This window comes from Bacillus rossius, chromosome 2 (assembly GCF_032445375.1).
Source record: "Bacillus rossius redtenbacheri isolate Brsri chromosome 2, Brsri_v3, whole genome shotgun sequence".
In the NCBI taxonomy this organism is placed as follows: Eukaryota; Metazoa; Arthropoda; class Insecta; order Phasmatodea; family Bacillidae; genus Bacillus; species Bacillus rossius.
In genome coordinates this window covers 105,886,573-105,908,132 of record NC_086331.1, presented here as the reverse complement: position 1 = coordinate 105,908,132, position 21,560 = coordinate 105,886,573, and the positions used below count along the sequence as shown (strand labels likewise).

Sequence of the window (21,560 nt, the reverse complement as noted above, 5' to 3'; positions counted from 1 at the left end):
TTTCCTGGCAAATGATATACAGTATAAACTCTAAACAACGACACTAACGGACTGAGCATTTTTCGGCGTTATAGAGAGTGGTCGTTAAATGGAGAGAAATAAAAGATATCATTTTACTATTCTATAATAATATGTATTTACTTATATAGTACACATTTTACATGTCTATAAAACCACGATAACATCGCTTGATCCAGATCTTCGTATTGAGGTTTCTTTCATTTCTTAGCAGATTATTCATATTGTAGGCACGGTAGAGCGGCTAAATCCAAAGCGTCTTCCAACATCACTGATCTTTTCTCCCGCCTCTATTGAGCGTATTAATAAAATTTTTTAGTCAATACATAAAGATTTTCGTTTCCTCGCCATGTTTACAGTTCGAAAGTCTGTAAGCAATTGCGATAATGATAACGTGTAACAACTTGACAAAAGTCTAGTGACCGAGGTAAACATGTGCAAGTTCATCATACAAAAACAAAAGAAAAAATTACTTAGAATCTCCGGTACGTCAGTCGAAGTAAACACGTGCTAGATAATACAACTAAACAGCAAAGAAGAGAACGTACACAGCTGCAGTTCTTATCAACTTCGGCAACTTAGAAAGTACTGCTTAATGATTTATAATGCCGTATTGTTGTCGTTAAATAGAGTGAGCTTGACGCTATATAGAAAGTATTATTGTATAGAAAAAAAGGTAAACCAACCAAAGTTAAGCAATGTCGACGTTTAAGGAGTTTTACGTTAAATCGAGTGACGTTATAAAGAGTTTTTACACTGAATTATAATTTATTCTTACATGCATTTTAAAAATACGGAATAAACATGTACGTTTTGAATTTGGGGCTATATTACATTTTATTGTAAATAATAGAGAAATTTTTTGCAAATGGAACATTGACCTTCTGAATTATATTTAACTGAATGATGTTTTACAACCACCGCGAATTTTGTGGCTGTAGCAAAATTATTTCAGTGAAATAATTGGAAGTAGCACCTTTATTTTCCACATTTTTTTGGGACGTGTTACTGACCCCAATTATTTTAATGAGCTAATTTTTCTACAGACACAAAATTTGCGGTGGTTGTAGAACTTCATTAAAGTAAATATAATCCAGGCAGTAAGTATTAAATCTGACATTTTTTCTTTATTGTTTACAATAAAAAAATGTTGTTCAGGTTCAACTTCAAAGACATATACCAGCTTTGGGAAGCACTTTAGACCTACAGAGGTTTTCAACTTATTTTTTCGTAACGAACCTGCATCCAAAAATTGTCGGTCGAATTCAGCCCCTCGCTCTATTATATAAAAATGTTATCACCAATGTCTTTTCCGCAGAGCTCTTCACAATAGCCTGCAATAAACTCAGAAACATTTATCGCTCAAAAATATTTCGGAAATATGAATTAATTTTTTTAGATAAATTTTTATTTTTTAAACAATTAAGAAACTGCGTCATACATCAATTTTAATAAAAACGTAATTTGTCTCTTCCTACTTTAAAATTATAGACACAAATATATATATATATATATATATATATATATATATATATATATAAAAGAAAATTATTAGTGCTTTGTGTAACTACGTAAAAAAATTTATTTTGGACCGAATTGATTGAAAAAGTCATTAAAACTACAATTGTATTGTTCGGATCAAAATATTTGAATACCAAACCGTTATTTTTACTTTAAAAGGATAGAAAAAAGGATAGAGAGACACCGCAGTTTGTGATGGCCAGGCTAGGCGTCTCTTGAGAAGAAGTGGAGACGTTTCCCGTGAAGAAGACCCTCGGTTAGTCGCCAAGCGATATTCTTCCAGGCGGGAGCTGTCTGCGCCTCGCCAGTTTTCTGTCAGCCGGGAAAAGTTGCTTAGGCCCGCTGGCCTCGCGTCTTCAAGGATAGAGAGGCACCGCAGTTTGTGATGGCCAGGCTAGGCGTCTCTTGAGAAGAAGTGGAGACGTTTCCCGTGAAGAAGACCCTCGGTTAGTCGCCAAGCGATATTCTTCCAGGCGGGAGCTGTCTGCGCCTCGCCAGTTTTCTGTCAGCCGGGAAAAGTTGCTTAGGCCCGCTGGCCTCGCGTCTTCAAGGATAGAGAGGCACCGCAGTTTGTGATGGCCAGCCTAGGCGTCTCTTGAGAAGAAGTGGAGACGTTTCCCGTGAAGAAGACCCTCGGTTAGTCGCCAAGCGATATTCTTCCAGGCGGGAGCTGTCTGCGCCTCGCCAGTTTTCTGTCAGCCGGGAAAAGTTGCTTAGGCCCGCTGGCCTCGCGTCTTCAAGGATAGAGAGGCACCGCAGTTTGTGATGGCCAGCCTAGGCGTCTCTTGAGAAGAAGTGGAGACGTTTCCCGTGAAGAAGACCCTCGGTTAGTCGCCAAGCGATATTCTTCCAGGCGGGAGCTGTCTGCGCCTCGCCAGTTTTCTGTCAGCCGGGAAAAGTTGCTTAGGCCCGCTGGCCTCGCGTCTTCAAGGATAGAGAGGCACCGCAGTTTGTGATGGCCAGCCTAGGCGTCTCTTGAGAAGAAGTGGAGACGTTTCCCGTGAAGAAGACCCTCGGTTAGTCGCCAAGCGATATTCTTCCAGGCGGGAGCTGTCTGCGCCTCGCCAGTTTTCTGTCAGCCGGGAAAAGTTGCTTAGGCCCGCTGGCCTCGCGTCTTCAAGGATAGAGAGGCACCGCAGTTTGTGATGGCCAGCCTAGGCGTCTCTTGAGAAGAAGTGGAGACGTTTCCCGTGAAGAAGACCCTCGGTTAGTCGCCAAGCGATATTCTTCCAGGCGGGAGCTGTCTGCGCCTCGCCAGTTTTCTGTCAGCCGGGAAAAGTTGCTTAGGCCCGCTGGCCTCGCGTCTTCAAGGATAGAGAGGCACCGCAGTTTGTGATGGCCTGCCTAGGCGTCTCTTGAGAAGAAGTGGAGACGTTTCCCGTGAAGAAGACCCTCGGTTAGTCGCCAAGCGATATTCTTCCAGGCGGGAGCTGTCTGCGCCTCGCCAGTTTTCTGTCAGCCGGGAAAAGTTGCTTAGGCCCGCTGGCCTCGCGTCTTCAAGGATAGAGAGGCACCGCAGTTTGTGATGGCCAGGCTAGGCGTCTCTTGAGAAGAAGTGGAGACGTTTCCCGTGAAGAAGACCCTCGGTTAGTCGCCAAGCGATATTCTTCCAGGCGGGAGCTGTCTGCGCCTCGCCAGTTTTCTGTCAGCCGGGAAAAGTTGCTTAGGCCCGCTGGCCTCGCGTCTTCAAGGATAGAGAGGCACCGCAGTTTGTGATGGCCAGCCTAGGCGTCTCTTGAGAAGAAGTGGAGACGTTTCCCGTGAAGAAGACCCTCGGTTAGTCGCCAAGCGATATTCTTCCAGGCGGGAGCTGTCTGCGCCTCGCCAGTTTTCTGTCAGCCGGGAAAAGTTGCTTAGGCCCGCTGGCCTCGCGTCTTCAAGGATAGAGAGGCACCGCAGTTTGTGATGGCCAGCCTAGGCGTCTCTTGAGAAGAAGTGGAGACGTTTCCCGTGAAGAAGACCCTCGGTTAGTCGCCAAGCGATATTCTTCCAGGCGGGAGCTGTCTGCGCCTCGCCAGTTTTCTGTCAGCCGGGAAAAGTTGCTTAGGCCCGCTGGCCTCGCGTCTTCAAGGATAGAGAGGCACCGCAGTTTGTGATGGCCAGCCTAGGCGTCTCTTGAGAAGAAGTGGAGACGTTTCCCGTGAAGAAGACCCTCGGTTAGTCGCCAAGCGATATTCTTCCAGGCGGGAGCTGTCTGCGCCTCGCCAGTTTTCTGTCAGCCGGGAAAAGTTGCTTAGGCCCGCTGGCCTCGCGTCTTCAAGGATAGAGAGGCACCGCAGTTTGTGATGGCCAGCCTAGGCGTCTCTTGAGAAGAAGTGGAGACGTTTCCCGTGAAGAAGACCCTCGGTTAGTCGCCAAGCGATATTCTTCCAGGCGGGAGCTGTCTGCGCCTCGCCAGTTTTCTGTCAGCCGGGAAAAGTTGCTTAGGCCCGCTGGCCTCGCGTCTTCAAGGATAGAGAGGCACCGCAGTTTGTGATGGCCAGCCTAGGCGTCTCTTGAGAAGAAGTGGAGACGTTTCCCGTGAAGAAGACCCTCGGTTAGTCGCCAAGCGATATTCTTCCAGGCGGGAGCTGTCTGCGCCTCGCCAGTTTTCTGTCAGCCGGGAAAAGTTGCTTAGGCCCGCTGGCCTCGCGTCTTCAAGGATAGAGAGGCACCGCAGTTTGTGATGGCCAGCCTAGGCGTCTCTTGAGAAGAAGTGGAGACGTTTCCCGTGAAGAAGACCCTCGGTTAGTAGCCAAGCGATATTCTTCCAGGCGGGAGCTGTCTGCGCCTCGCCAGTTTTCTGTCAGCCGGGAAAAGTTGCTTAGGCCCGCTGGCCTCGCGTCTTCAAGGATAGAGAGGCACCGCAGTTTGTGATGGCCAGCCTAGGCGTCTCTTGAGAAGAAGTGGAGACGTTTCCCGTGAAGAAGACCCTCGGTTAGTCGCCAAGCGATATTCTTCCAGGCGGGAGCTGTCTGCGCCTCGCCAGTTTTCTGTCAGCCGGGAAAAGTTGCTTAGGCCCGCTGGCCTCGCGTCTTCAAGGATAGAGAGGCACCGCAGTTTGTGATGGCCAGCCTAGGCGTCTCTTGAGAAGAAGTGGAGACGTTTCCCGTGAAGAAGACCCTCGGTTAGTCGCCAAGCGATATTCTTCCAGGCGGGAGCTGTCTGCGCCTCGCCAGTTTTCTGTCAGCCGGGAAAAGTTGCTTAGGCCCGCTGGCCTCGCGTCTTCAAGGATAGAGAGGCACCGCAGTTTGTGATGGCCAGGCTAGGCGTCTCTTGAGAAGAAGTGGAGACGTTTCCCGTGAAGAAGACCCTCGGTTAGTCGCCAAGCGATATTCTTCCAGGCGGGAGCTGTCTGCGCCTCGCCAGTTTTCTGTCAGCCGGGAAAAGTTGCTTAGGCCCGCTGGCCTCGCGTCTTCAAGGATAGAGAGGCACCGCAGTTTGTGATGGCCAGGCTAGGCGTCTCTTGAGAAGAAGTGGAGACGTTTCCCGTGAAGAAGACCCTCGGTTAGTCGCCAAGCGATATTCTTCCAGGCGGGAGCTGTCTGCGCCTCGCCAGTTTTCTGTCAGCCGGGAAAAGTTGCTTAGGCCCGCTGGCCTCGCGTCTTCAAGGATAGAGAGGCACCGCAGTTTGTGATGGCCAGCCTAGGCGTCTCTTGAGAAGAAGTGGAGACGTTTCCCGTGAAGAAGACCCTCGGTTAGTCGCCAAGCGATATTCTTCCAGGCGGGAGCTGTCTGCGCCTCGCCAGTTTTCTGTCAGCCGGGAAAAGTTGCTTAGGCCCGCTGGCCTCGCGTCTTCAAGGATAGAGAGGCACCGCAGTTTGTGATGGCCAGCCTAGGCGTCTCTTGAGAAGAAGTGGAGACGTTTCCCGTGAAGAAGACCCTCGGTTAGTCGCCAAGCGATATTCTTCCAGGCGGGAGCTGTCTGCGCCTCGCCAGTTTTCTGTCAGCCGGGAAAAGTTGCTTAGGCCCGCTGGCCTCGCGTCTTCAAGGATAGAGAGGCACCGCAGCTTGTGATGGCCAGGCTAGGCGTCTCTTGAGAAGAAGTGGAGACGTTTCCCGTGAAGAAGACCCTCGGTTAGTCGCCAAGCGATATTCTTCCAGGCGGGAGCTGTCTGCGCCTCGCCAGTTTTCTGTCAGCCGGGAAAAGTTGCTTAGGCCCGCTGGCCTCGCGTCTTCAAGGATAGAGAGGCACCGCAGTTTGTGATGGCCAGGCTAGGCGTCTCTTGAGAAGAAGTGGAGACGTTTCCCGTGAAGAAGACCCTCGGTTAGTCGCCAAGCGATATTCTTCCAGGCGGGAGCTGTCTGCGCCTCGCCAGTTTTCTGTCAGCCGGGAAAAGTTGCTTAGGCCCGCTGGCCTCGCGTCTTCAAGGATAGAGAGGCACCGCAGTTTGTGATGGCCAGGCTAGGCGTCTCTTGAGAAGAAGTGGAGACGTTTCCCGTGAAGAAGACCCTCGGTTAGTCGCCAAGCGATATTCTTCCAGGCGGGAGCTGTCTGCGCCTCGCCAGTTTTCTGTCAGCCGGGAAAAGTTGCTTAGGCCCGCTGGCCTCGCGTCTTCAAGGATAGAGAGGCACCGCAGTTTGTGATGGCCAGGCTAGGCGTCTCTTGAGAAGAAGTGGAGACGTTTCCCGTGAAGAAGACCCTCGGTTAGTCGCCAAGCGATATTCTTCCAGGCGGGAGCTGTCTGCGCCTCGCCAGTTTTCTGTCAGCCGGGAAAAGTTGCTTAGGCCCGCTGGCCTCGCGTCTTCAAGGATAGAGAGGCACCGCAGTTTGTGATGGCCAGCCTAGGCGTCTCTTGAGAAGAAGTGGAGACGTTTCCCGTGAAGAAGACCCTCGGTTAGTCGCCAAGCGATATTCTTCCAGGCGGGAGCTGTCTGCGCCTCGCCAGTTTTCTGTCAGCCGGGAAAAGTTGCTTAGGCCCGCTGGCCTCGCGTCTTCAAGGATAGAGAGGCACCGCAGTTTGTGATGGCCAGCCTAGGCGTCTCTTGAGAAGAAGTGGAGACGTTTCCCGTGAAGAAGACCCTCGGTTAGTCGCCAAGCGATATTCTTCCAGGCGGGAGCTGTCTGCGCCTCGCCAGTTTTCTGTCAGCCGGGAAAAGTTGCTTAGGCCCGCTGGCCTCGCGTCTTCAAGGATAGAGAGGCACCGCAGTTTGTGATGGCCAGCCTAGGCGTCTCTTGAGAAGAAGTGGAGACGTTTCCCGTGAAGAAGACCCTCGGTTAGTCGCCAAGCGATATTCTTCCAGGCGGGAGCTGTCTGCGCCTCGCCAGTTTTCTGTCAGCCGGGAAAAGTTGCTTAGGCCCGCTGGCCTCGCGTCTTCAAGGATAGAGAGGCACCGCAGTTTTTTTTTCGGGAGGTATGCTGTCTGAGGCTGGTCGGTATTCGTAATCGCTCTGGTAGCCGGCCGGCAGTCACGGTGCGTACCAGAAGGTCGCCTCGTAAATAAGTCACGATTAGCGAGCGGATTCATGGGAGAATTCTGCGGCTCTCTTATCTGCGAGGCACCGAGTGAGGTGGCCAAACGGTAAAACGTTTGGCTCGCATTCAGGAAGACCTGGGCTGCGTTCCCGATACATACATTCTGATTTGGGTTTCTCGTAGTTTCCCGAAACACTCCAGGTGAACGCTGGAATGGTTCCTTGCAGGCCACGGCACGTCTCATTACTAATATTCCTGCCCTGTGTTGTCAAGTGTTAGCGTCTCCAACGACTTCGTTGTCATCGCTACATAAAACCAAAACTAAATAGAACGAAACATCTCGTGAGTGGCTATATGTGACCGTGATGGAAGCAGGGAAGGTGAGCCTACGCTAGGGTGACCAAACGTCCCGTAAAAACGGGATTGTCCCGTTTTTTAACGATCGTACACGGGGTCCCGAAAAAGTCTCCCGGGACGCCTAAATGTCCCGTATTTACGTTGCGTTGATGATACACTTTTGTCGCGCCTCTTCTCGGACCGTCTTCCCCTCTTCTCGACAGTTGATCCCACCCATTTTAGTTACCTTGTTTAATTATGTTTTTAAGTATGTCAGACATACTTATAATAAATAATTATTCACTGCAAAATTATTGTTTTTATTTATTATACGCCTCACAATTTAAATTACATATTCATAGGTAAATTGAAAAAGAATTATAGGTCTCAAATTAGCAAAAAAAGAGCATGTTTCAATGATTACGTCTCGATGGAGGCCCCTCTGACTCTTTAGCTGGAGGGTATCGCCCCCAAACCTTCTTGGATGTGTCCCGTTTTTTCAAGTTTATGATATGGTCACCCTAGCCTACGCGGACGCTGCTCGTGACGTCAGCTTGCGAGACTTGTTGAGACATGCACATAGGTATACGCTTCTCGCGTTTATGTGTGGGACATAAACCAAATACAATAGAGACTAATACCGGACAGATCCAGGGTTTTGTGTGAAAACTTAGTGTTTTTGTCACTTCAGTCTAATATATAGCAGACATTATGCCTAGTATGAGTCATGAGGATACTTCTTACCTTAATGGTATTAAAAATGCATATTTTTAATACACATGGTATCAACACTATAAAAACGAAAATAAACTTATTTTCTGTTAAAAAGTTTTTTTAGTCATTGTACAGATTCATGCGGAAAAATTAACCTCCAGTACTTCAAATTCCTTAAAAAGAAGTTTACCGTGTTTGACACCAGATAATATAATATATAACATACAATTTATGTATAGAATATTTTGTAGTCACATCTCTTGCCACTAGGTTATTTTTCACACTCTCCCCTGTGTTGTTAGTATAGAGCAGTCCGTTATTAGTCTCTAATGTGTTTGCATAAAATTTTCGGCTTACATCAAACTCTCAGTTGATTAAGAGACAAATTAATAATAAAACAAGGAAAAACCTTCCATTAATTCCACATGCAGCAAACCCGAACAAATCCTAGACACCTTGCATATAAATCATGTAGCACATGTGACAAAAAACGTTGTTAGACCAAAATTTAAGATGACATTATGAGTATCGATCACAAATTGAGACGAATTTTGTGTAAAATAAGTGGAGAATTTAGTTTGAAAAATTTGTAAAGAACAAATAAAAAACTACCGGGTTGGAGATTAAATCATTTATTCATACTATAAAACCCGCGTAAGCAGCTATCCTTGAACAAAGAAGAAGAGGTTAAAATGTGTTATTTATCAACGGACATTTCTCACAGACAACTCGTAACCGCGCTGCGCTGTACTGTCATTTATGTTCGAAGACCTTTCCCAGCTCGGGCTTGAAGTCTCCTCGACAGGGGTCAAGTGACGATAACTTGCCAAAAGACACAGACCAGACCAGATGTACTGGAGAACGCCTGTACTTCCCTGGAATGATGTCGGAAACCCTGGAAAAGTGAAAGCCGGACTGAAATTCCACCCCGGATACTCTGGATGCGAGTTTATTTTATTACCACTGCGCCACACACGCGGTAGCTCCATTTCCAAGACTCTAAATATCAAAATATGTTACGGTTGATTCAGCACACAAAAAAAACACAAACAAATATTAGCCTAACCCTAAAAAGTTCATTGAACTGGTCTGAGCATGGTGCAAACATAAGCAGGATAGCAATAGCTAAACTACATTCCTGAAACATCTCAAAAATTTACTCTCTGAGCATATTTAAAAAATATTTATACACGTTTTGATTACTGTGATTTTGTTTATAATGACCTGCTGATCAAAAAGCTAACAGACTGCAGAATAAAACACTTGCAACCCAAAAATACAAAATTCCATAAATATATCTAATCTGTAAAAATAAAAAAAATAAAACGACTTTATAGCTTTACTTTGGCTACAGTAAATGCATGCAACTGAGGAGTAACAGGACCTAGGTGAACCCGTTTATATAGTAGGATGCCATATTTGGGAACGGGAAGTATTGATACACACATTAAAAAATTATGCCCTTTCGTAATATTTTTCTGTTATAATAAACTTGATAAACCAAGTGTCACAAAATAAGTGCTCTGCACGACTATACATTTCTGAACATGAAAAAAGATAGGCGTGTTGTTTTACCGCTCTAACCGAAAAGAATAAGAAAATAAAGTTCATTAACATCAGTTTGATTGTCCGATTAACTTCGGTTCCGTTAATTTTTTTTTAATCATAACACGAACTCAAAACTTTTATTTCAGGCTTCTAATTTACACATTTGTTATCCACAGGGAATGTGAAATCGGGCATGACCTTGCGGTAGAGCTGTAAATAACGTCGCCTGACTCGAGGGAGACGGAATACGAGTGAACGCCACTCCGTGACCGGTTCAATTACGACGTCATCCAACAAACCGGCGAGACTTGAGACCTAGGTTTTTGGGCCCACCCGTTAGACAGTAGCTTTCGTAATATATTGCCAACACAGCTACATTGATTGTGAGGAGTAATACATAAGCTATTATCAGGCAAACAAACCAGTGAAAATTAATTCACTCTATTTTGGTAGACACATATTTTGTGGTGTGGCATACCAGAAATTTTTGCATCTCCTACTCATTTATATATAACATGACCTTTTTTTTTATTTGCAAAACATCATTAAGTATTTTTCCGCACAGTTTAAATAACTTTTACTAAACAATTAATCGTCACGTAGATAAATTAAATTTTTTTTTTACCTGAAACTCTATCCCGATTTTTTTTTGCTAGTAGTTATGGGCCCACCCAACAGATAGCGTCACATGTCGCGCGAAACATGGTTTCAGTTTCCACTGTGAGAGTCGCACTTACATTTATCTCCGTTCTTGTTCTGTGACGGCGACCACGTCGCCCTCGCGTGCTGAGGGTCGCGGGTTCGACCCCGTTTCTCCGGTGTCACTCAGGTGCCTCAGATGCCTCTGTAGCCTTGCAAGCCCCGCCTACCCAAGGTTGCCGCCCACCCAGGCACGCACGGGCTCCGAAGTGCCGGGCTTCAGAACAAACCACGCGATCCGAGTGGTGTCTGTCTACGCTGAGGGTAGATGAGTAATTCTGTTTCAATATTTAGTTTTCAGAATAACATGTAGGCACGAAACTCCCGATAGGGATTCTTCAAAGCACTCGAGAGACTTGCAACACACCTTTATCTTCATTTCTCCGCCGTATGATGATTCTAGCTTATGTACCTCTGCGTCGCTACAGAACGATACAGTTACAAACTTTCGCACTGCTCACTATGAACGAATGGGACGAAATATCCGTAGTGCTGTTACACTGACTATGTACCTATGTTAGCCATTAAAACATTTTTATTTAGATATACTGTGATCAGTCAGTGAGTGACTGCCACACTACTAAATGCAGCTCTGACCCTCATCTTGGGCACGCCACTGCAAGTCCTCGTGGCTATGCTACTACCATGCTTCATGGGTCCACCCCTTCCGCGACCCGCAATATAATATATAGGCGTGTGTGTATGTGTGTGTGTATCGAAGTATTAGAAACCATCTCACGAAACAACAATAAATATATTTGCATTAAGAATAAGGAGAATAAGTATAAATAAAATATGTTATCTTGGATTGAAAAATGTGTGGTTTTAAGAGTATTTAGTTCTTTTGTTACACATTTGCCTTTGTTAAGACAGAAAGAACGCGTTAATAATTTAAACAAAAATACCACAGAGGAAAAGTCAAAATTTAAACGGTTCTATGCCGAACCTAAATCGAAACTGCAATTTGAACGACCACACATGACTTGTGTATAGAAAGGAATACACTGATAAGATGAAATATGGCGCACATCAAATTTAACAGCTTGGAACAAACATGGCGACGACGAACCAGCAAAGAGTCTGACAGTTGTTCCTCTACTTGAAGACTCACGCGGAATATTGTGGGGTGAAAATCGATACTAAGCTATAAACGTTAAAAATTAAATTATAAAAAAAGTAAACTCTTTTTTAATCGCTTCGAGCTGCAAACGGACTGCCCCTAAAGAATCTTGTACCGAATTTCACGGTAGTGGGTTTCTTCGTCCGTGCGCTACGCGAAAGACAGACAAGCGCTCTCCTTCACTGTGTAGACATCTAGTGGTGGTCCTGCGGGGAAGCCTACAACTCACATAGTTTCGGTTCCCTACCACGTTCCTGCCACTTCGGATTTCTCTCAAAAAATTGAAATTAAAAAAATCGAAGGGTTAGGTTATGTTAGGTGAGTCACAACATGCTTGTTTTCATTGGAAACTTCTGATTTAGCGGCTGAAGTGGCGTTAATACCAAAACGCAAAACTTGGGAAATCTTCGGAAATTCTTGCAGGGAACCTAAACTACGTGAGTTGTAGGCTTCCCGGTCCTGCGCACGACGAGGAGACCGTGAGGCGACACCGCGCATGGGAGCACCTATCGCCCTGCCTCACCCACACACGCACACGTCTGACGTGAAGCCATGTGTGTTCGCCTTGACCTCAGCAACGCGCGGGATGCAGCTCTTGAACTTGCAAGCGTGCGCGGGTTCCGCAAGCGAGAACCGGCCGAGATGAGATGAGTTGTGGACGTGTCCGCCGGCGCAGCATGACCTCAGCTTGCGGGAGCGGCCTCAGGCGGGCGAGACGTGCACTTCTCGGCACGCGCTCACGTGCTGCACGCGCTCACGTGCTAACAGCTCTTCTCGCGGACAAATTACACTTGTCCCGAGGAATTATGGTACGGCGGATCTGTCGCTGAAAACGTGTTCGGAAAACAAACTTCCGTTCGCTACGGGTACAAAAAGAGTACGTTCACTTAAAAAAAAAAAAAAGAACAAATTGCAGCTTGTTATGGCAAGAAAAGCACATTAAGTAACTACTTGCATAAAGTATGTGTGCTATAAATCTACTAAATAAAAACCACATTTTTATAAACATGACATTGAAACCAATCTACATGCCTATACACCATGGTTTTTGCAAGTTAAAACATATTATTGGTAAGAAAAAACACGTGTTTGCCGGTTTTAACTCGCAATAAAAACATTAAGACTTCACAGAAGATGTATTTAATGTAAATCTAATAACAGGAAATTAAAATTCAAATAGATGAATCAAACTTTTCCTATATATTTACAGCTAAACTTTAGAGAGTGTTTTAGAATCTTCTGCCAATTTATCTTGTAACCCGTATGTACTTAATTCCTTAAGTATTTAATTATATTTGCTGCATCGGTTAGCCTCTCAGCATCATTAACTTCAAACAATTTATTATAGTTCAAGTGTTATGATCGTATAAAATCGAAATTAAACTTAATAAATGTATGAACGATTAAGAAGATGCGACGAAAGGAAACTCATTTAACATTATGGAATAACAGTAACTAATACGCTAATAAAATATTCAGTTGATGACTAATATTAAAAAAAAAAATACTTTTCTATAATTACTTTTCTAAACGTCAGAAACTATATATTGAAGTTTCATGTAAAAAAAATTAAATTTGCGACACATTTCCTCTTCGTTCGTTGATTGTGACATTAGGTAATGGAAACGTTTTACGGATAAGTTTTAATAATGTGTTATGGATTTTGTGGTCAAGGAAAGACGCTTCAGAATAACATCTGCCGAAAGATATTAAAATATTTAAATAGTGATTGCACATTTATGTTGCAGAATAAATAACGCCGTTTTGACGTGTAACATCTTAGCTCTCCGTGTACGGCATTTAGTGGAGTAATTTCGTGAATGGAACGGAAGTAGTATGGAACGGAAGTGTGTAACCACGGTGCTGCGATCTGTTGCCAATGGCGGGTACTTAAGTTCACAACGCCGAAAGGGAAACTTTATAGTATTAACTGTTTAATGAATTTTAACAATATGGGCAATATTTTAATAAAGTCCCTTATTAAAAATCAGGTCCAAAGCCGGGGTCTAATAGTTTCTCAAGTGTTTTCCGCTTTTATCGGAGAAGTTTTATTATATAGTTTAACCTTTCTTTCTGCAAATCAATTGATTCGATAGTTGACCTAACTACTCCGGCAATTAATTCTAGCAGAGGGTGCTGAAACTACGTTATCGCGTCCAGAAATTTAGTTGAAAACACTATTTGCGTATATTTGGCACGATCGGCATTAATTTAAAGAACTCTACGTTAAATTACGTGTCCAAGTATTGTATTATAAGTGTACTTGCAACACGAGAGCACATGAATATGCTCGTTCTCGAAGTTAGATGTTACACATCTTTGGCGAGTACTGAAAGACTTTCTCACATTTTATTTTGTGTTTGACCATTAGTCTGTTGTTTACGACAGTTTTTTTTCCTGTTTGCTCTTATGATAACGAAGTATTACTTTTTTCCATAAAAATATGCATTTATATACACAAAAACACAAAAAGCAAGACCACCAAACCATTTTTTCGGAATTGGCTTACAAATTTATTACTATTCTATAAGCTGAATAATGAATTAATGTGACAGATAAAAATTGTCGCTGAAGTCAATCATTATGAACTAGCCAAGGTCTGAAAGGCCATTAAAAATGTTTTCATTGATTAAATCAAATTAGATCTGTATTATTAAACATAATGCTTCAGTACAGTTTTAATTCGATTATAATAAATAGATTCATTCTGAAATAGACTTGTGTGAGCTCCATAATGTAAACGGAAACTGAATTAAAGAACAGTACCTGGGCGACCCTGCTTCGTTCGGTGTCTTATTTTTTGTAAATTAGTTGTTTTTCAGGGAAGACACCTATTTAGATTAACTTGAAAAAAAATTTAACTATACATAAATTTTCATCCAAATAGTTGAAGCCGTTTCCGAGATAAGATAGATGTAGGTGTTTTATATTTATAAAAATATCTATGTATGTATTTATTTATACGAGCAATTTAAAGTTTAATGTTTTATGCAGTTATCGGAATAGGCAAAGTTTACCTATAACTCTACCTATTCCAGTCACTGGATATAGATTACATATATAGACACTATACGTTATATTATGAATATTTTGCTATCCTCAATTTACTTCATGTCTACATAAGCACTGCAGTCGGTTAAATTTAAAAAAATTACCAGTGCTCATAGTTCAACACTTTATTTTTAATAATCACCTATATTATTTTTTTTATTCATTTTCACTTCACAGTTATCATTAACTATAAGTTTTTGAACTTAAACTAATACTTCCTTCCATACTACGTTGCTGGTAAGTCGAGAATTTTCATTTGAGAGGAGTACTATTAATGTACTTGGTCGCTTTACACGGGAAAATGCCACGTAGGCCTACATCATGCCATGCATAAAAACTGATGATCTTAAGTCCACTCTAATAAATTTAATATGTTGGCCTTGAGATTTGTGTACTTTTATGGCAAATGCAGATCTTACTGGAAATTGGTGTCGCTGCATGGTACATTCCAGTATACCTTTTGGTGGGTCAAGAGTGACTCTAGGTGTATGTACTTCTTTGCCGAATTTTTCACCAATAACGATTTTTTTTCTTTATTATGTTATCATACAGACTTGTCAAAATGAGTCTTACACAGTTACAAAGACATTCTCATACCTCCAAATGATGCAACAGCATTATTAATACAATATTTTTTTTTGTTTTTCGATTTCAATTCGCGTGGTGGCAAGTATGAAATGTTGACAGTATTAAGTAATAATGTTCCGAATTCGAGTGCTTAGTAACCAAAGAAACCCTTAGCTATCATGACACGGTGATTGCTTAACACAATAAAAATGCATTGCTATTGGATGTGAGTGCTATCTGTTGTTGAGTATCTAATTTAAAAGATACAACTTGAGTTAAGAAGAATAATTTAAAAGCTCACAACAGATGGCACAAACGAGCTATAAACCAATTGTTAGAAAAAAATAGTGTAAAATCACGTTTTTCCATGGAAGACAGCTACATAAATAAACTTGAAAAGCAAAACGTTATCTAACTACAAATTTTCATCTAAATCGTTAGAGCCGTTTCCGAGTTGCCAATGTATAAATGTATATACAGGTACATACAAGAATTGCTCATTTAATTAAATAATATTTATGTTCTTGTTTTTAAGAAACAAATGGTCTCAGAGAAAGATATGATTCGGTCCCTAGAAGTAAATACACAGACTGATTTCGGTTCATATCTTAAAGGCATACTTCGCAACTGACATAGTTATTTTTAACTAACCTGAAACATGTTATGAATAAATATTTAGCTCCATATTCTCTCTAATAATAATAAATTTATCACGTTTATTTTATTTCAATGCAACGTTTGTAGATTAAGGCACGAACGCTGTGCATGTGATTTCATTAGCTATTTATACTACAACCCGAAAACTGCCATACACATTATTACAGGAACAACATTCCGATAAACTGTTAATTCAAAACATTCATTTATTTCACCAAATGTTAAGACTTTCAGCGTATATGATTTAAAGCAATCGAACCAAAACCAAACATCTTCCATCTGTAAGTAGCAGCTGCTATTTCTGAAGCTTTCTTGAGTTAATGGGCATGTCGATAAACTGAAGTCGAGGCTAAGGAACATCGATCACGCATGTTTCTGTTCGCGCTACTGAACGCTATGTGGATGGACTGGCTGCTAGTTAAGTTGACGTCGAGAACGCGAAGACTTGAAGAAGGACGCTTGTGCTCAACTATCATCGCGAGACTTGAAGAACTCTGTCATGTCCTGCGCTAGGATCCGGCCAAGTGCTTGGCACGGAGTCGTCTCGGGATTCGAACCCAAGAACTCTTGAGCTCGAGTTAACAATCTCCACGACTGTTAGTTATGTTTTCGCTTCGTTATTCGTCAGCTGTGCACTATCCCTCTGAACACATGCCAACATTTTATCGCCAAAAACACACAACATTTTAAGTTTTTTTTTTCTTTTGAGATCATGTCTACCGAATTAATTTATACGTATTACTACGCACAGCAAACTACTTCCAACAAAGACGTTAATACATTCTGTCAGTCCAAACAATAAAACACACGAATCAGTTTGATATTTTTATCTCAATAAAAGTTTTAATTTTTTTTTACTTTGGTGTTTTGACAGTCGTTAATATTCAAGACAATTAGTCTCATCACTATTCAGAGCGATGAAATCTGGTTTCCCATCACATCCTCTGGGGTCTAGAAAAAAGTACACTCACTTTTCATTAAATTGTTTGTGGCAGGCAGATGAAAAAAAAATGAAGATCGAAATGTAGTTTCCCGCCTGAGGCAGGGTCTCCATGGATGCCCTACCCGAGGGTCAGACCGGCCTGAAGAATGCGCGAGGTGTGGTGAGGTGGGTATGGAGCAGCGACGGAATGAACAGGTGGGGTGAATGGGAGCGGGCCACGGCCAACGTCTGCCACGTTTCTCACTCGCGAGTACTCCAGATCACCAAACCACCGCGTCTCTGCTGACGCGAGGGTGGCCGAGGCAGGTAGACGCCGCGCGGCCTTCAACTGGGGCGCCGCTCGGCAGGTTCAAACAGGCCACACGCAGATATCTGTCGCCCGGGCGCGGTGTGAAACACTCGTGGCGCAACCACCGGTCCTGTCCGCCGGCTGGGCGCGTTTCGCCGCAGGGAGGTTTCCACGCCCTGCATTCGGAAGGTCACTGGTTCGATCCCGAGAAGCGACACCAGCGGAGAAAGCGGCAAAGTGGTTCATCCACAGGGTTTCCCATTACTATTCCTGGAAAACGCTGTTGCAGTTCCTTACCACTTGCCTTCCTATCTTTAGTAAACCCACACGAAATAAAGAAAGAACCGCTTAATATAAAATATTAAACCATTCACATTTTCCCCCCATTAATATTGCATTCAAAACCTTTTGCTTACTACAAATGCTTGCCTCTTACGAAGATTTTAGCCAATGTTACTAAACATTTTAAACTATTGTAATTGTTAATAAACTTTCCAAAACTTTATTAGTATTACTCACGAATTCCATATTATAATAAATTCATAAAAATATACAGACTAAATTAATAATATCAGATATTCTTCATAATTCACATAAGAACAATCATATTGTAATCGAGAAATGCAGCAAATTACCACTGGTGCTTACTTAATTTTATGCAAACCCAATACAGTGCAAATGAGTAAAATATTATACTGTAACATGGGTTTGTGACCTATATGCAGTTTATGTTCATGTGGCACACCACGCAATAAAAAAAATATTAAAAAATATGGAAATTACATTTTTAAAAATAAACTATTAAATTTATCAATGTAAATAAACGTTTGACTTTTTCGGAAGAGAATTCTTTTTTAAATAACCCTCTAGTCTGTGTGTTCTTGTATGTGATTTTTATGCATGTATGGTTACCATTACCCTATTTAAGTGTTCCATAGTTCTTGGTATCATTTATTTAGGCCTATTGCTGGTCAAAACTGGTTAACAAACTATACCACATAAGTTAGGTTCTAAACCACACGTTCCGAAATAGCTCCCTAAATAAATAAAAGCATACATAATTTTTACGGCCAAGAGTTTTCTGGTTTTGAACATATCAATTTAAACTGAAACGTATTTAAAAAATAATTTTATTTCTGTTTGGCAATTCTAAAAATAATTTATTAGTTTTTAATTTATATAGCCTATTAAAAACGACGCTATTTTAACCTATATAATATAACCTAATTTTATCAAATATGTATTGATTTGTAAAGACGAATAACGTAAACCCTCTGAAATATTTTTACTTTTATTAACTATTAATTAATTTTGAGAATTCGTGTTTATCAATTGATTGAAATGATATTCTTCTAAATTTGTTTAGAAACTCTTCAGATTCGAAATTCTTATGAAGTCAGCTTTTGTTCCTCAGCAGAGAATGGCTGATTAAACCAGCCCTGATTTAAATCACTCTAAGCAAGCATGCAATTCTAAAGTCTGATCTCAGAGTAAGGGAGACCGTAATAAAATTGCTTGAAAGAAATTTGTTCCATTTTAAAATAATCGTATTATTTATATCAATATGTTTATGTTAACGTCTGTTTAAAAAATACAAACTTTTTCACTACTTATGTAGTACCAAATTTAAATATACATGTGTGACATAAACATTACTAACAGAATTTTTATTAATGCAATGGCAATTTTAACATGCACTAACCTAATGTAAAATGGATGTTGAAAAAAACTGCAGCATGCCTTTGGGTTTCTAACGATTAGTTCGGTTATAGCTGTACGAACAAAAATAAGGCCTCATGAAGTATTCATATTACCGTGAGATAAGACTAGCAACACGCATATTCGTTACATCTTCTACCTGCGTTGTGATGAGAATAGCTGGTAGAGCTTGCGTCCACGGCAGATCGATGTCATTATTCAATTTGAGAGGGATTCTCCATAAATATTTTAAAGTATGATTTGATAGTCTTCTGTATGTATAAACTATAATTTATGAAATATTTAGAAACTGTAAGCAACTACGATTCCCGTTTTCTTGGTCATCCGAAGATCAAATTCATTTAGGTTGTGTGGAATCTTAAGAAACTCACGATTTTGCGCACAGTTCTCTGCACATGAAAGCGAGAGCTATTTTAAGCCGTATCGCTTACTAATCAGCAGTAATTCAAACAATGTTGTCAAACCAGAATTCTCTACTTGTTGGCTAGGGATTGGGCCTGCCCGGTTCATTCCTCGTGTAAATTGTTCTAAAAGTAAGGTCCGTGTTGCAGCTGGGACGTGATCTGCCGCCCGATAGCTGAACATGATTACGCGCGTAATTACATGCAAATGGGCGACCTCGGGAGTCGAGGTAGTTAGCACGTAACCTTCAGGCAAAGGAATTCCTGGTTGAAATACCGGCTAATTCATGGATTTTGTGCCTTTTTAAGAAGTTAGCTACGTTTTTATGACATTTTTACTCCTTTCCTCCTTTGGAGAGCACCCTGGCCTAAAATAAGCCTAACAAAAATTAATATAAATATTTAAAACAATGTAGATAAAGAAATTACTTTGGTAACTGTTATCAAAGTATCGTGTGTCATTATGGATCTTACAATTTACCGAATAGTTGACGGGGTTAGTAATTCTCCAGGTTGGTAGGCAGGTTCGCAACTTATGAAAAACTGGTTCAAAGATATAGGTTATGTCAACGTGTGAAACATATAGTAATTCCTCTTCTGTGTCTGCTAGCGGTCACATGCTTGGCTGGAAACGAATTAATGATTATGGTCGGTTGCAAATATTCGGCACTGTAGCTTCATAACAAATAGGGTGTAACAATACGTCAATATTTTGCAATGCAGAGAAGTTGACAAAGTAACACACTTTTAAAAAAAAGATCTGACAGTGCTGAACAAGATCACACATACTGGGGAACTAAAGACCCTGAAAGATAAGTAACAGCAACACAGCACTGCACATGACATGCACAACACCAGAAGAAACATGCACTGAAAGGTTTAATGATCGACTACATACATCTAACGCTTTGAAGCGTCGAACACGGGTGCACACGAGCGCGAGGTTGGTAAACTCTGTGATCAAAGACTACAAGTAGAGGGCTGGAAGAGAAGAGGCCGGTAATGGCAGAGGCGTGGGTTGCGCTTGTTACGGTAACACGAGGGTTTCAGCGCCCGATAGCAGGCATCCAGAACTGTTTGCGTTGAACCGGTCCGCGGCCCAACACTTGAACAACGCCTACAAGCTATCCGTGCAAATATGGACACTTGGGATGTCAAACATTTGAAAAAAAAAATGAAACTCGAATGAATGGGCACGGCCATTGTCTGGTGCAGGACCAGTTTCATTTGCAGCGACAAAAGTAAATACTATCGTGATTTTTATTATGAAATAATAAGTTTGATTCGGTGGCCAATGAAATTATTTACATCGTATTTTATACAAATTGAAACAACATTGGTATAATTATAACATATTCGTGTTTTTAGTTATACCACCGTTTCAAGAGATCGGTCCATTGAGAGTCACTAATCTCTCTCTCATATTAATTTTGACTTGCGACGGAAGACTGTGTTCATTCAAGGGGGTCAGGTGAATTCAGCATTCACCACATTTAATATTTGCGTGAAACATTATTTGGCTTGTTGGATTTTAATTTTATGTAAATTTAAAATCAAGCCGATACTTATTTTTATCTCTCATAATTGTCTTGCCAGGTCCTATTTTTACACGAGGAGAACTAAATGGATACAGAACTAAAAAAATTTATATTGGAAAATTCAGTAAAAAAATGTATATCCACTATATAATTTTGACATAAATTAGCAAGTAACTTTTAACATTTATTTCTGTAACCCGTTAAGTTCTCCTCCCGAAATGCTGAGCTGATCATGCAGATGTTGCAAGCACGACACCCACGGAGCTCGGGAGTGTGCATGCAGTCGTCACCTGGCGGCGGGCGGACAGCTGAGGAGCCGGCATGTTGTTGTGCTGCGTTGCCCGAGCGACGGCGGACTGAAGTCACACCGAGACGCCGGTGTCCCGCCACCAAGCCATCCACTCCTCCATTAACCGGACGCGCGGGCCCGGTATTGTTTTCGCGGTCCGTCCGCGAAGGCCGTCTGCTACGGGCGAAACCGGTCCCTCGGCGGCGAGGACCAGTTCTCAGTTCTGGCCGCAGACGTGAGCTCTCAGGGTCTTCCCTGCGCATGCGCCGCTCCCGCCGGCGCCGCGGTGCAGGCTGGGACCCGCCGCCATCTTCCTTCATTGCGCGCCCGTGCGTGTCATGGTCGCCCGCCGCGAGCTGACGTGTCACTCATGTTGCATGGGCGCCAGTCTGGTGCTTCGTTCAGCTGTCAAAGCGACACCTTAACTTGAATGACTGTTCTGTGTTTGTGTTAGTGCAATTGACTTCCGCTTTCACACGTTCAAAACATTCCTTCATAAAAATATGGAATTACCAAAATAATGCAACATGACGGGAAGCCAGCATTGAAGAAGCTGGGGGTGGGTGTCGTTCACTATCTGCAGAATGCAAGTTCTGTCTGAAGTGAACTCCTACTGAAGTCAAAGCCTATGCAGCAAAAATGTTTCAGACACATTTCTGTAAAGTTACAAAAACGTTAGAATGTTTCCTTTTTGACAACGGTACATCTTGAGATGTATCTGAAACACTATGTGCTGGAGCAAAATAAGACTTTC

At 42.4% G+C, this 21,560-nt stretch overlaps 1 protein-coding gene across 1 annotated transcript in view; it reads right to left on the bottom strand.

Moving 5' to 3' along the window:
* Positions 1-21,027, bottom strand: part of LOC134529557 (uncharacterized) — a 43,622-nt gene extending 22,595 nt beyond the window's left edge. Inside the window, exon 1 of the mRNA XM_063363776.1 lies at positions 20,808-21,027. Within this exon, the coding sequence (XP_063219846.1) occupies positions 20,808-20,840 (33 nt within the window). The 5' untranslated portion in view covers positions 20,841-21,027. The remainder of the gene's footprint in view (positions 1-20,807) is intronic.
* Positions 21,028-21,560: the final 533 nt, after the last annotated feature.